Below are 14,120 nucleotides of genomic sequence, written 5' to 3'. Positions count from 1 at the left end.
CAGATAGATCAGGCTAGTTTGTGTAATGATGAGCCAAAGCAACTGTAGATAGCTAACAGCAATAATGTGAGCACTTCAGGTCTAGCAAAGCTGGCATAGCTACAGGTCAGTGCTTTTGCATTCCCCCAGTCCTGGAAAACAACAGGCATATGCCAGCACTGGGAGAAGAGCTTCACAGGGCAATGTTGAGTTTATTGACTTTGAGTGTAATAGTCAATTTATATTAAAGAAAACCTAAAATGCTATTGAAATCTGCATGAAATCAGCAAGCTGAAACAGTAAGGGACCTCCTGTCTAAACAAAGGCATACATGAAACAGATGGAGGAGTTAGCAATACGAAGCCAGGGGGCTTGCATTGTGTTCTGACAGGAAAAAAAAAAAAAAGTAAAAAAAAAAGTTTTTTTTGGGGTTGAAACCTCAAAAGCAAGCTTGGAACTGCAAAGAAAAAAAAAGTCTTCTTATTGTTTCTCCTTTTTTTTTTTTTTGTCCAAGGAATGAAACACAATATTCTTAACAAGTGAACTGAAAAACATCAAATTACTACCATGTTCTCCAAGTCTGTAAATATTAAAGATTTCTACCAGACTTGAAAAGACTATGAAGGAAATAAAATCCTTTGCTTTTACTCTGTACTGATGAAGATTCCCATGGAGGCTCTGATGCGGTTAGATGTAACCACTCAGGACAGATCTCTGCTGGTAAATGGCTGCAGCAGTGACAAGTCTTCTTCAAGGAGCCCAGGTATTTTCTGGAAGGAACTAACTTCTAAAAAGCTGACTGCTGTCTACCTGGGAAATTTGAAAAACATTGGTTGGGCAGAATAAGTACTAATCGTGAAAAAGACATACTTATTCCAGAATAACAGCATCCATGGGGAAGCTATTTTGGAGTAATTCTGCTGTAGCTACTCTGATTAACTTTTTCCTTGTCAACAAGCTATTAGGTGTGGGAACTGAGCTGACCTGATTCTCTCATTTATGTAAGAAGCAAAAGTGAAAATTCACATAAGTATTAGAATCTGAAGATTTCCTTAGAAGAGAAATAGATATTGAAATGACAATTAAATACTTTACAATAGCTTCCTCTAATGGAATCCTCATTGTCTTTTGCATCGGTCAACAGCTTACATGCTTGGCAACAAGCACTCTGCATACATGCTGTATACATAAAGAAACCAGGCAAAGGGGAAGCAGTTTTCCATTTTCCAGCCAGGCTCTATTTTCATCTTTTCATTGCAAAATGACTATCTTACAAACTCATACAGATTCTGCTAATGGAGTTATTTTGGCTTCAATTACTTGCACCTGGTGTCATCTTCCTCACCAGGCTCTCAGGGCTATGAAAGGGTGTTTCCCTCTATTGAGGGTGTGAAGTCCTAGAAGCCTTTCTGAGTAACCCAGGGTGGTATTTGTCCTAAAAGCACCATGAATTTATGTACTGCAGCTATTTAAGAATTTTTAACTAGAATTGTCACAATAGCACAACTTTAGCTTTTTCTCCAAACAATCAAACAGAATTTAGAAAAAGAAAACAGGTCATGTGAAACTGAAAAATATTTTTCACTCTTTGCTGAAGTAAAAGAATAAAATACCTACTTTGGGGGCAATGTGGAACCTTTAATCCAAAATAAATTGTTTGTTCCACATTAGGCTCATTGAAGCCTTGTTTTAACTTAGAGGAATTAACAAAAACTAACCCCCCAAACAAACATTTCACGTTGAACACATGCACGTGAACTGTTCTGAGATTTCGGAACAGAACTATTCCAATACAAATTATTGAGGGCATCTTGTTCCAGCCTTTGCACATACATAGCTTGTCTTATTTGGATTGAGTAACACAGAAAAGTGAAGATATACAGGTTTAAGCCTCCACTTGCAGAGTATTTCCTAAATCAGATATTCCTGCCTCCTATAAATGTTCTCTTTAGCTATTATTGGGCTGTTTACTACCGTAATTCAGCATGATGCCCGTTAAAAGAAACTTGGTAAACAAACTGGTACAAAATCACAAGTTACATATGGAGGCAGTTTATGACAACACAAATCATGTTAGTAAGTATATGTGAGGATACCATTTCCAACAAGCCAATCATATTTAAAATGAGATTTTTAATCCAGTAGAATAACCCAGAAAAAAAAAAATATCTTGTTTATAAGCTCTTGTTTATAATCGAACTCATTCACTTGAAAATGCTACAAATGCCTTATTTTCAATTCTCAACCAATGGTCACATTTTCTTTTAGTTAAGTTTTCATATCAGGAACCAACTATTAAAAGCTCAGTGTGTTAAGAAAACAGAAGGGTTTCTATTAAATCTCAGGAGACAACAGTAAAGAGTATGGACAAACCACTACAAATAGCAAAAACTGTAATTCATACAGCAGGGGAGCCTGCATGCTGAAGTTTTTACTGACAATTACAAACAGTGCATCACAGCATAGGTGTAGGATAAAATGCATAACAGGGGTGTAAATAACTTAGGTTTGTTATTAGTGTTTTTAAAATATATTTTATATAAAAGGCAGTCAGGGACCTTCACAGTGATTATATAATAAAGTGATTCAGATTTTGGTGAGACAATTTTTAAATTCACGGGACAGCAAGTGTTACAGTTTCACAACTTAACAGGTACCTTGTTCTGTAAGTAAGAGGTAATGACAGACTTTTCTTTTTTTTTTCTTTTTTTTTTACAGTAAACTAGACAATCAAAATATTTTTAATATTACTGCTAAAATCAAATCCAGAAAGACCAACTTGATGATAAAAAGCACTTCATAGAACTCTTAAATAATTTAAACAACTTCAAAGAGAGGGCAGAGCATGCCAAAACAAGCTGCTCTCTTTTCAGTCACAGCACTCCTCCCCGCACTGCTGTAGCAGTGTTAGGACAAGATTTTCCCATTCCTTGCTAGTGAAGAGATCCTTTTGGGAAACTTTCAATAAAGAATTATATTATTATTTACCGTGTCAGGAATTTGTGTCAATGTAATCACACAATGTTGTTCAACAAACAATATAAACTTTCTTGGTTACACAGTTTTTTTTGGTATTTAATGTGGTAGGAAGAAGATACAAATATGATGAAATGAACTGTATGGAGTTCTATGGATCCGCTTCTTCCTTGGTTACTCTCCAAGAGCCTAACTATTTGCTTACCAGATTTGGGTAAATCACAGAGTCACAGAATCACCTAGGTTGGAAGAGACCTCCAAGATCACCTAGTCTAACCTCTGACCTAACACTAACAAGTCCTCCACTAAACCATATCGCTAAGCTCCACTAAATCATATTGCTAACTAAGAGAAAGACCATGGAACAAGAACAAGTCAAATATTTGGGGCCTGGTATGAATATCTCTATGCCATCTACTTCTCAAATCCTGGCTTTCCTAGTCTGCTCTTCTACCCTTGAATAACTTGCAATTCAGGGCTGCAAATACAGGGAATGTCACAGTAACACACTGCTGAAAACAGGTTGGTGATCACAGTTGGTACCGGTTTTCTAGGTGGAACACCACAAGGACATTGGAGAGGCACCAGGGAGATCACCAAGAAGGAAGCAAAGAACAAAGCAGTTCCCGCTGCCGCAGCATTACCTCCCCCAGCTCACCAGTGCAGCCTACAGCAACTTTTCGCTACAGCTTCTTTTCTACTAAACCACTGAGAAGCTTTATTGACTGGATAAGGAAATGATAAATTCAATTGAATTCTACCTCCCACATTACTGGGTTCATTACTTCATTTAATAAACTACCCCTATCATCAAATGCTGGCAAGCAAAATGTACACAGGAGTAATATTTAAAATTGCCATTTTTCTGCTGTAAAGTTCATAGAACACAGTTCTCACCTCTTCAGGCTTTGTCACATGTGGAGAAGGAACTGCTAACTAACCTACTGTTAACTACAGTAGGTTTGAAGTTCTCTGGTTAACACCAAAACCAGAACGCTACAAGTAGCAGCCTATATGAATCATAGAATCATAGAATCATAGAATATCCTGAGTTGGAAGGGACCCTTAAGGATCATCAAGTCCAACTCTTGACACCGCACAGGTCTACCCAAAAGTTCAGACCATGTGACTAAGTGCACAGTCCAATCTCTTCTTAAATTCAGACAGGCTCGGTGCAGTGACCACTTCCCTGGGGAGCCTGTTCCAGTGTGCAACCACCCTCTCTGTGAAGAACCCCCTCCTGATGTCAAGCCTAAATTTCCCCTGCCTCAGCTTAACCCCGTTCCTGCGGGTCCTGTCACTGGTGTTAATGGAGAAAAGGTCTCCTGCCTCTCGACACCCCCTTACGAGGAAGTTGTAGACTGTGATGAGGTCTCCCCTCAGCCTCCTCTTCTCCAGGCTGCACAGGCCCAGTGACCTCAGCCGTTCTTCGTTCTTCGTACGTCTTCCTATATATGCTTATGCTTTACTTGCATATACATGTATGCAGACATATTCACAAACATATGTTACTAAGAAACACACATGCTCACTCACATGATAATTAGGACCATCCCCAAGCAATATATTGTATTTAGTATTAATAATACCAATGCCTTTCGCTTTCACTGCTTCAGAGCGACCCAGCAGTGCCTGTGTCAGTGCTGTACCTCTCCATACAGATCCCAATTAATGCAAGGTAGGGATGAAGCTGTGAGAATGAATATCTAGAACATTTGCACAGAAAGTAAAATGAGCTGTAAGTTTCTCCTTTCGGTAAGCAGATTTTGTTCTCTGAGCTCCTTATGCAGGACAACATAAAACACTCGATACCAGAACTCTGAACTCTTGAGGGATTTGGGCTTTTCAGTAGTTACACTCACACAGTCAATTGCTGAACACTGCTGTGATTTCTGAAAAAAAAATAATTCCACAGGAGTCTTCAACTTATATTTGGTTGCTTGCTTTTACAGTTTTCAAATAAGCATTAAACAATGCCTGTGCCAACTTGTTTCACTGCAGGCTCAGTTAAGCCCCATTAGGGTTGCTAGGAATCTGAGCAAACTGAATCAAAGAGGAACTTTGGAAGAGACTAAGCAACAGCAACATTGATGAGACTCTACTGCTTATTTGTATGCATTAATCCAAGTGGCTTCTAAAATTTTAGCCGTAATACATAGCATGCACCAAACAGTGAAGCTGTTAGCAGAGAATGCTGGTGTTGTGTAAGTACAAACCCACCCTTGGGTCTGTGGAAAGGCTGCACAGAGTTTTTTGTTCAATGGGCAACGGTGGTGTTTGGCCTTCCATACACAGAAGACTACAAATATATCAAGGTATGATTTTCAGAAACTAGGCATCCCTGGGGAGCCCTCGCTGCTCAGCAACAATGAAAACCATTCCCATCAGTATTATTTATATTGTGTAATAATAGCATATTACTTATATATGGACTCAATATCCCTGTGATGAATAGGTTATTAAAATACCAATGGATAGGTCAGGAATACATCAATATTTTAGCAGCGCTGGGTATCTACCAAGGCTATGCTGAATCATATGTTTTCTTGTGCATGGAAAAGCCTGGAGAAAGCTGCAATAACTGTCTGAAGTGACTGAAGGGATATTTGGAAGGGAATTCAAAGCCTGCAGTAAATAGTATTTTCCTTAAAAACAGTCAATATTGATTCATGAAAGAAAAAGAAGATGAAAAGTGATCCAAGCAAACTTAAAACAGAGACCAGTACCAAATAAATTAAAGGGAATGACAGGCTGCACCTTTGACCTTAAGACAACAACCTGTACATGCAAGAACAATGTAGGAAGAATAGCTGCAGGGGGGTTGAAAGGGCAGTGAGCTCAGCTGCATGCTGGTGCTGAGCACCCTGCACGTCCCAGTGCTCAGCCTCTGCAGCCACGGGACATGGATGCTCATGTGCACAGAGCTCAGCAAAGCATTTCCAAGAAGTCTCCTGCAGCTACTGAAGTTTCCAAAGAGAGTCTAAATAATGGCAGGACAGGAGAAAATGAGCTGCTTAAATGAGCTGAACGCTCATCTTATAAACTGAAAATGAAATCATGTCAGTCGTGACAATGAAAGACTGAGAATAAGAAATTGGGAATCCTGCAAAGCTGAGGAAAGCCATGGCAAGGGAAAGGCATACCTCACTATAAAGGACATCTGCTCGACATCATGGCATTATTTAATGGACATCACCCTGCTAACAGACTGCAGATGTACTCCACAAGAGCAAGTACAAACCATGTCGTCGTACATCTGTTCTAATGCTAAGACCTTTCCAATGATATTTGTAGTGATATTTGAGCAGGTAAACATGCCCTTAAGTCTGCAAGAAGGAAAAAGCTAACAGAGAATTATTGAGAGGGAATGGCAAAGACAGCTCTGGTACAGTCAGGGCACAAGTACTGTGCATACTAACAGGGCTCTGAAAGAAACAGTGCTCTCTCTCCCTGCTCAGGAAAGTGTTTCTGCATGTGTTTAACCTCACCACCATGGATAACTCAGTGCTTCATCGTCTGCAGAGCTGGAATCCGTAAATATGCTTGTGGCTGATGTTTATAGTAGTGCAGCAGTCCTTGAAAGAAGAAATCAAAGCTTCCTCCTTCCCAAAGCTTTTGTGCTGTTGCTACAGACCACACAGTAATGCTAACACTTCCCCATGCTAAATAAATTACACTAGTTGATCCCTGCAGTTGGAACTGCTAGAACAAGTATTCTTCTGTATTTCTATATTAAAGTTACACATTTTTTCTACCATGTATTTGAATGTATTTTTACATAGTAAAAATTTTAGGGTTCCAGTCTCTGAAAGTAGCATATAATAAATCAATTGGAAGCTACAGAAAATTACCATGCAGCCTAACTCCTGGAAGTAGAGTTTGTTTGAAGTTATATTTATTCAATACTACCACAACTTTGTTCTTTGGTTATGACTTCCTCCAAATGAATTCAAAGCATAAAACATCTCTTAAGGACTGATACACAAAAGCTTGATTTAAACATAATTGGAATAAATAAGACCTTTCCTAGGTAAGAATACCACGAGATGGACTGTAGGTGGTACTAAATTAGGTCTGGAGCATGACCTTTCAGGCTACATGCTGCTGACTGACTGATCACATGGTAACAGCTTCAGCAGCGACTACCTGTCAGCGGAGTTTTGGAAACTCAGCTAAGTGCATGCTCTCAGCTCACCACAACTGCAGGCAAAAACGTAATAGCTTTCATCTTTATAAGCCTAAATGAGTTATGGAGCTTGATGGATGGGAACTCGTTATGCCACCGTAATATTCTCCTAGTCCAAGGCACAACCTCCCGGCAAGTAGGGCTTAACAGATAATGTCATGTCTCCTTCCTAATTTCTGTTTTTATATATGTATACAAACTCTGAAACACTAGGAATCAGCTTCTGATTTCACATTAACTTAAAACTGGTGTAACTTCAATGACTTTAGGGGAATTTTTCTAATTTACACTTATGCCAAATCAGGTCTTATGAACTTCATATATAAAGAGAAGTGGTTTTAATATGTAGATATAATTTCCTTTTCTTATATAAAATTGATTGCAAAGGAAACTTAATTACATTTAGCCCATCTGTAGTTGTCAGATTAATTAAATATTTCTCTCTGCACTTATCTCTAATTGTAATGTCAACAGAGCTGTCCTAGTACGTTATGTTGCCATTAAAAAAGAAAAAGAAAATTACTTTAAAAACCTGCAGTGAAATGATGTTAAGTCTGCCTTAAACTGACAAATTCAAGGAGATTTAGAGTTAAGACTGCCAGCTCTTTCAGTAACTCACCATTACTGCAGAATATACATGTAAAGCATAGAAAATCACAATACAGAGCTGTTTATATACAGCAGGTTCACAGAGTGTATCAGAAAATGGTTTACACACATTACAGCGAAAACAGAATTTTTGTGGGCAGGTTTAAGAAGGTATGCAAGTGAGTCAGTGGCTTGGACAGCAGGCGAGAGTATGAGACAGATGGGAAAGCAGGTGGGGGGCAGTGATCCCAGCTGTGGGACCTTGTGTGAAAGGGATACACAGTGGCATAGAGGAGCCGGGAGAGTGGGCAGAGACATGGCTGTCAGCGGCCTTGGAAATAAGGTAAAAAAGGAAGGATGAGGGAGAAATAAGGCAATTTTGAATAGGATTCAGAAAAGAGGATGCCTTTGCCAAAGGACAGTGTGGTATTAGAGCCCACAGGAAACAAAATCAGAAGGTCTCAAAATATATCTGTAAATGAGGAATCATCACTGAGTCAGAGTGTTTCTATTGAGGTCCCATAGTGACCTCAGCTCTTGGCCCGCAATCAAGCCTAGTTTATCAATGACCTAGAAGAAAACAGACAATCATATTAACTTTTGACACGATGTTGGGCCATGAGACCTCACCCAAGACACTGAGATGGTCTGTAAGCATGACACAGTAAAATAGACTACATTTCAACACATTCCAGTATACAGTCTAAGGAAAAAAAACATAAGCATGTTTGGGGCAGATGCATTTATACACTGAATGAGAAACCTGCACAGCTTCAGGAAAGGGGGCAAGCCTGCTGTGAAGGATGGTAACAAGTGAAGAATAGGAAAGCAATAGCCCTTCTTGACTGTCCAGTAAATCAAGTGTTCCTAAAAAAGATTGGAAGAATACTTAATCTGAAAACAGCCAATGAGGAATATTATGACTTTTCTGCCACTGGAAAGTTTGAAATAAAGACTGGATGTTTATCCTGAAAAAACACATTAGAATGTACTAGAATGAACTTCTGGAAATGAGGCAAAAACTAATCATGAAAGAAATGTGTTTTTCCCACTAATCCTAAAATTTACACAGCTCTGAAATGAATCAAGGCTACAAAGATCAGAGGTAGGGAGCACCTAGCAGCAAATGACCTGGTTCAATTGGTGGAAAAGAGTGAGTGATTATTTTAGCACAGGACTCTCTTTATAGTACTTTCAAAAAATTACTTATGCATTATCTTCTGCATTAGCTTATTCATCAGTCATTCAAATATAGGTCCGGATAATTGCAAGAACTGTGCTGTGTCTCAAACGTAACATTAAGAAACAGATTAACAATAACAAAAATAATCTCTGAATGTATGCTTTATGTTTGCAAATACATTCACTTATATTAACATAAGAGTAAATTGAGGATGCATTTTGACAGGCATGGACTATTAAGATAGTGTTTTTCATTTGCCTATCCATTGGATATCTCTGTACATGAGGTATAGTGGGTATAGTGGAAAGGAGGTGAAAGAAATCATAGAATCATAGAATCATAGAATCATAGAATATCCTGAGTTGGAAGGGACCCTTAAGGATCATCAAGTCCAACTCTTGACACCGCACAGGTCTACCCAAAAGTTCAGACCATGTGACTAAGTGCACAGTCCAATCTCTTCTTAAATTCAGACAGGCTCGGTGCAGTGACCACTTCCCTGGGGAGCCTGTTCCAGTGTGCAACCACCCTCTCTGTGAAGAACCCCCTCCTGATGACAAGCCTAAATTTCCCCTGCCTCAGCTTAACCCCGTTCCTGCGGGTCCTGTCACTGGTGTTAATGGAGAAAAGGTCTCCTGCCTCTCGACACCCCCTTACGAGGAAGTTGTAGACTGTGATGAGGTCTCCCCTCAGCCTCCTCTTCTCCAGGCTGCACAGGCCCAGTGATCTCAGCCGTTCTTCATACGTCTTCCCCTCCAGGCCTTTCACCATCTTCGTAGCCCTCCTCTGGACACTTTCCAACAGTTTCATGTCCTTTTTATACTGTGGTGCCCAGAACTGCACACAGTACTCGAGGTGAGGCCGCACCAGCGCAGAGTAGAGCGGGACAATCACCTCCCTTGACCTACTAGTGATGCCGTGCTTGATGCACCCCAGGACACGGTTGGCCCTCCTGGCTGCCAGGGCACACTGCTGGCTCATATTCAACTTGCTGTCTACCACGACCCCCAGATCCCTCTCTTCTAGGCTGCTCTCCAGCGTCTCATCGCCCAGTCTGTACGTGCAGCCAAATGACTTGTTAAAAGGGGTGGTTTTTTATTATTATTTATTTTATTATTTTTTTTTTTCCCAGAAAACATTCAAGTGCTAGAATGATGGGTGTGGCATATACATATATTCTGCCTTGAAGAACACCTAACACACAGGTATATTCCCTCACTGCACTGGTTCAGATCAAGTCAGTGGAGCAACCGTCTTGTGTAAACAAACACAACATCAGCAGTCTGTGATAAAAAGGAAAACATACACCAAAACTATAGATTCATGTGGGAATTGAGGATGTGACAAATAAACAGAGACATGAATTATGTATCATACCTCCATCATTGTCCAGGTTATCTCCACACACCATTTCCATGACAACGTTACATCCTGAGCCACTCCAGCCCACTTGACAAACACAGTGCCATCCATTCTGATCAAGAGTGCACCTGCCATTTCCATAACAGAGACCTGGGCAGCCATCTAGAAGAAGTAAAAAAAGCAAAAAGCAAAAAAAAAAACCCAAAAAACCAAAAAAAATCTCCTTCATCATGGAGGAATTTTCTTCTCATTTTCTTCTCTTCTTTTAAAGTTGCAATTATTCAGTAACACTCTTTAATGTAGTATTACACTTGCTGCCTTCCAACAACAGCAACACAGATCCTTTGCAAGCCATTCATACTCTTACCTAAATATGGAAAAATCCCCATCCTGCTCACTCTTTTTGCTTGCCCAGAAATCACTTCTCATTGAGAAATGAGGATTTTTTTAGCATGTGCACATGAAAAAAAGTATGTACATGTGTAAGAAATTACTTAACAGCCCATCCCTGTATCCATCCCTTTCTCTGTGTATGGAAAGATGTATAACACAAGAGAATGTATATACACGCACTATACTCAATGTTGCTATCAAAGGTATACATGGAAAATATTATTTAAATGACAAAGTGGCATTTTGGAACATAAGCCTATACACTGCAGGGAGTGGAGGTGATCTTTTTATTCTTACCATAAAGATTGAGATGAATGAGAAGAAGGCAATTAGATTCATTCTACAATGCAGTAACTCTTCCTACAGAAGGAAAACAAGGGAGCATTTCCTTTCAAAGTCCATTTCTACCTCCTTCGCATTACAGACGATTCAAATATGACAAACGCTTGCCCTTCAGTGGTTCTGGTTCTAGATCAAAACTAGAGCAGCGACTGCAGCATCCCCTGGATTGTATGCCTTTAAGCTCTGAATTAATAGTAGTTTGGACATTTTCAGCTAGATCTCTTGCCTATAACAGTGACTGGAGTCGTCTCTTGGATGTGTACACTCATGTCCTGCTTTCATAGATTAGTGCCAACACAGACATTTGTCAAATCCTCACCATATCACACACGGAGCCAAAGGGCAATGGATAAAGCCCATCTTAACAATGCAAGCAGCACCCCTCCTAAGTGTTCTCCTCTCTCTTTGGTAGCATGGATTTACAGGACTCAAATGCTCTCCTGTACTTGAGAGTGAATATTGACACTTAGGTGTTACCGGGGGAATTTGTTTTGAGGAAGAAAGAAAAGGCCTCAGAGATGCTCCAACAGGACTTGGAAGAAGCTGACCAGAGAGTCAGAGAATATTTACAAGTGATCTGGTGGGTTGCAGCTTAAACACCAGAATGTAGCACATTTCCCAGCAACTTCACACTAGACACATCATCTCTCTCCTCCTCCGAACAGTTTATCTACCACATCTGCAAAAAAGGAGAGAGGAGAGTCTGAGCCTCCTGCTAGGAGGAGCTGGAGACAGGTGGCATCATTTTGTCACACTGGAACTCACTGCTTTAAAACAGCATGAGGTCAGCAACCACCAGATATACCATAAAACCCTATTATTTGCCTCTTCTGTGGAGCTGGGAGAAAGGATGGGATTTGTCCTCTATCTAAAGAAACTTCAAACACAACTGACAAAAAAAATGTATTTTTTTCTTCTCACAGAAGACAGGATCAACACATTTTTTTTTTAGCAAGTCCTCAGCTCTGTCATTACTTTGGAATGGCAAGTAAGAGCAAAAACCTGATTTACCTACAATCAGATGGCCACATGAAATATGCTTATATTTCAAATATGTGTGCTTATACTTTGCAAATGAGTTGAACACTTTATTTGTTAAAAACTGCACATTTTTCTGTAAATCTCTCTCTGTATATACATATATCTCCATGAACAAACAGTTGATCTATTTTGGCAAGTTAATAGTACAGAAGCTTGGACAAAACAGATAAAACACTCCATTCCCAATACTTTTGTAGCTTTTCATTAATCTTTTGCAATGCTGATATGAAAAACTTACCTCGAACAGCATCTAAGTAGTGAGCTTAAAAAAGAAAAGAACAAAACTGAGATGGATTGAACTTCTGTATCAAAATGAAAATACAGAAACCGTTTGCTTATGGCTTGCCACCTGTTGGTTAGACATAAAGTGTCTCCCCTGTACTGCAGTCATACCTATTCCTACTACTGTGATCAAAACACACTGTGTGCAATGTGATCGTTCTCCATTTGATGACAAGCATGCAGAGGACAGCTTGGGCCCCTCATGGCAGAGTCTACAATGTGAGTAACGGGGACAAAGAGCTCTTTTTCTCTTATTATAGATTTGTTCTTTCTGGATCTGCTTTACACAACCTCTACAAAATTATGCCATTTCTTCTTCACAGATCTAAATCCAGATTTAGAAAATATGATTTTGTTAATTCTAGAGCCTGAATGGCAAATTAATTATCTTAATTATTAATTATTTTAAAATGATAAAGATTAAACAATCTACTTTATTCAAGAAGCAAGCCTAAAAGCTTACGCTGCGTATTTCTGAAAATTATATACCCTATGCGTATAAGCAATTAAAATATTAACAAATAATACTGCTGTGGGTCACTTTAGAGAGAAACACTGTTAGATTTTTGAAAAAAAAACACACAACAAAACAACTGTTGCATTTCATTAGAAATATAACTATTACATTTGTGCAGTAGAGAAATGACTTTTGAAAAGATTTGAAAGTTTTACCTTATTAGGAGTACTGTTAGAAGCCAGCTATAGAAAAACCACCTCTGGTAATACGTAAAATATGTAAATCCTCAGACATGAAGGCAAAAGATTTAATGCAAGACTTACTTAAGCTGAATAACAGCTTCATCCCCTCACACCTTCTATTTCTTACACATTTTTCCCTTTTCCATCCACGACTCAAGGTTCCTATATGAGCATAACCCAGTGATATGTTACACACTTTGTGTGCTTTTTAAAAAAATATTATTAATTCTTCAATGTTAATTCCTCTTAATAGAATGCTCCACCGATTTGCCACTCCGTTCCCGACTCTGGCTCTCTGTTTTTCCAGAATATGACTTAAATCACACTGGTGGCTCTTTCAGATTGTTGTATAACTGGTTAAGGCTTTATTAAATTTATTTCTAGAGGTAAAACGAAACCCTTACCGATGGTGCAGTGGTCCCCTTCCCATCCAGGGCTGCACTCACACTTCCCGTCTTTGCACTGGCCGTGCTCAGCACAGTGCGAGTGGCAAGTGCGCTCCTCGCAGGTGGGTCCCACCCAGCCCTCTTCACACTGGCATATCCCTCTTGAACAGACCCCATGGCTGCCACAGTCCAGGGTACACAGCTCTGCAGAGGATTACAAAATACATAATGTGAAACAAGCAATTTCATACTGCAAATACGCTTTGCACTGACATGAAATATAATCACTTCTGTATTAACACCAATCATCAGCTGGATCAAACGGGATTTTGTCACCTGGTAGAGACTTTACACAATCTGGCTGCATCCTTCTTTAGCAGTTACTTGTCAGGTCATTTATTTGCTTGGGCTGGGGACTGCAAATGATAGTTTTGCATATGGGAGGTCTCAAACGGACCATCAGTGGCACATTCCCAGGGCCCACTGGCTCATTTCTGAAATCTCTTATAAACTCAAACACCACCAGTAGGATGAGTGGCCTGCTAAATACATGAAAGCAAAACAGTCTTTTAGATATTCAAATGTCTGTAATGGTGGTAAAATGGAGTTCTCTTTCAGTAGAAAGAGCCACCAGGAAGGTGCTAGCACCCATGACCATGACAGCATACAGCATCACGACTTGCAGGCCACCCACAGCTCTGCC

General features: G+C 39.6%; 1 protein-coding gene across 5 annotated transcripts in view; it reads right to left on the bottom strand.

Moving 5' to 3' along the window:
* TENM1 (teneurin transmembrane protein 1) overlaps positions 1 to 14,120 on the bottom strand; it is a 1,172,023-nt gene that overhangs the window by 90,776 nt on the left and 1,067,127 nt on the right. For all 5 annotated transcript variants that reach the window (XM_084534131.1, XM_084534133.1, XM_084534134.1 and 2 more), the window contains 3 exons: positions 13,436 to 13,621; positions 12,289 to 12,312; positions 10,290 to 10,436 (listed from right to left, as the gene is read on the bottom strand). In XM_084534131.1, the coding sequence (XP_084390257.1) occupies positions 10,290 to 10,436; positions 12,289 to 12,312; positions 13,436 to 13,621 (357 nt within the window). The remainder of the gene's footprint in view (positions 1 to 10,289; positions 10,437 to 12,288; positions 12,313 to 13,435; positions 13,622 to 14,120) is intronic.

Source organism: Aythya ferina (genome assembly GCF_964211825.1).
Source record: "Aythya ferina genome assembly, chromosome: 13".
NCBI classification, from domain to species: Eukaryota; Metazoa; Chordata; class Aves; order Anseriformes; family Anatidae; genus Aythya; species Aythya ferina.
This window is presented reverse-complemented; position numbering and strand designations above follow the sequence as displayed.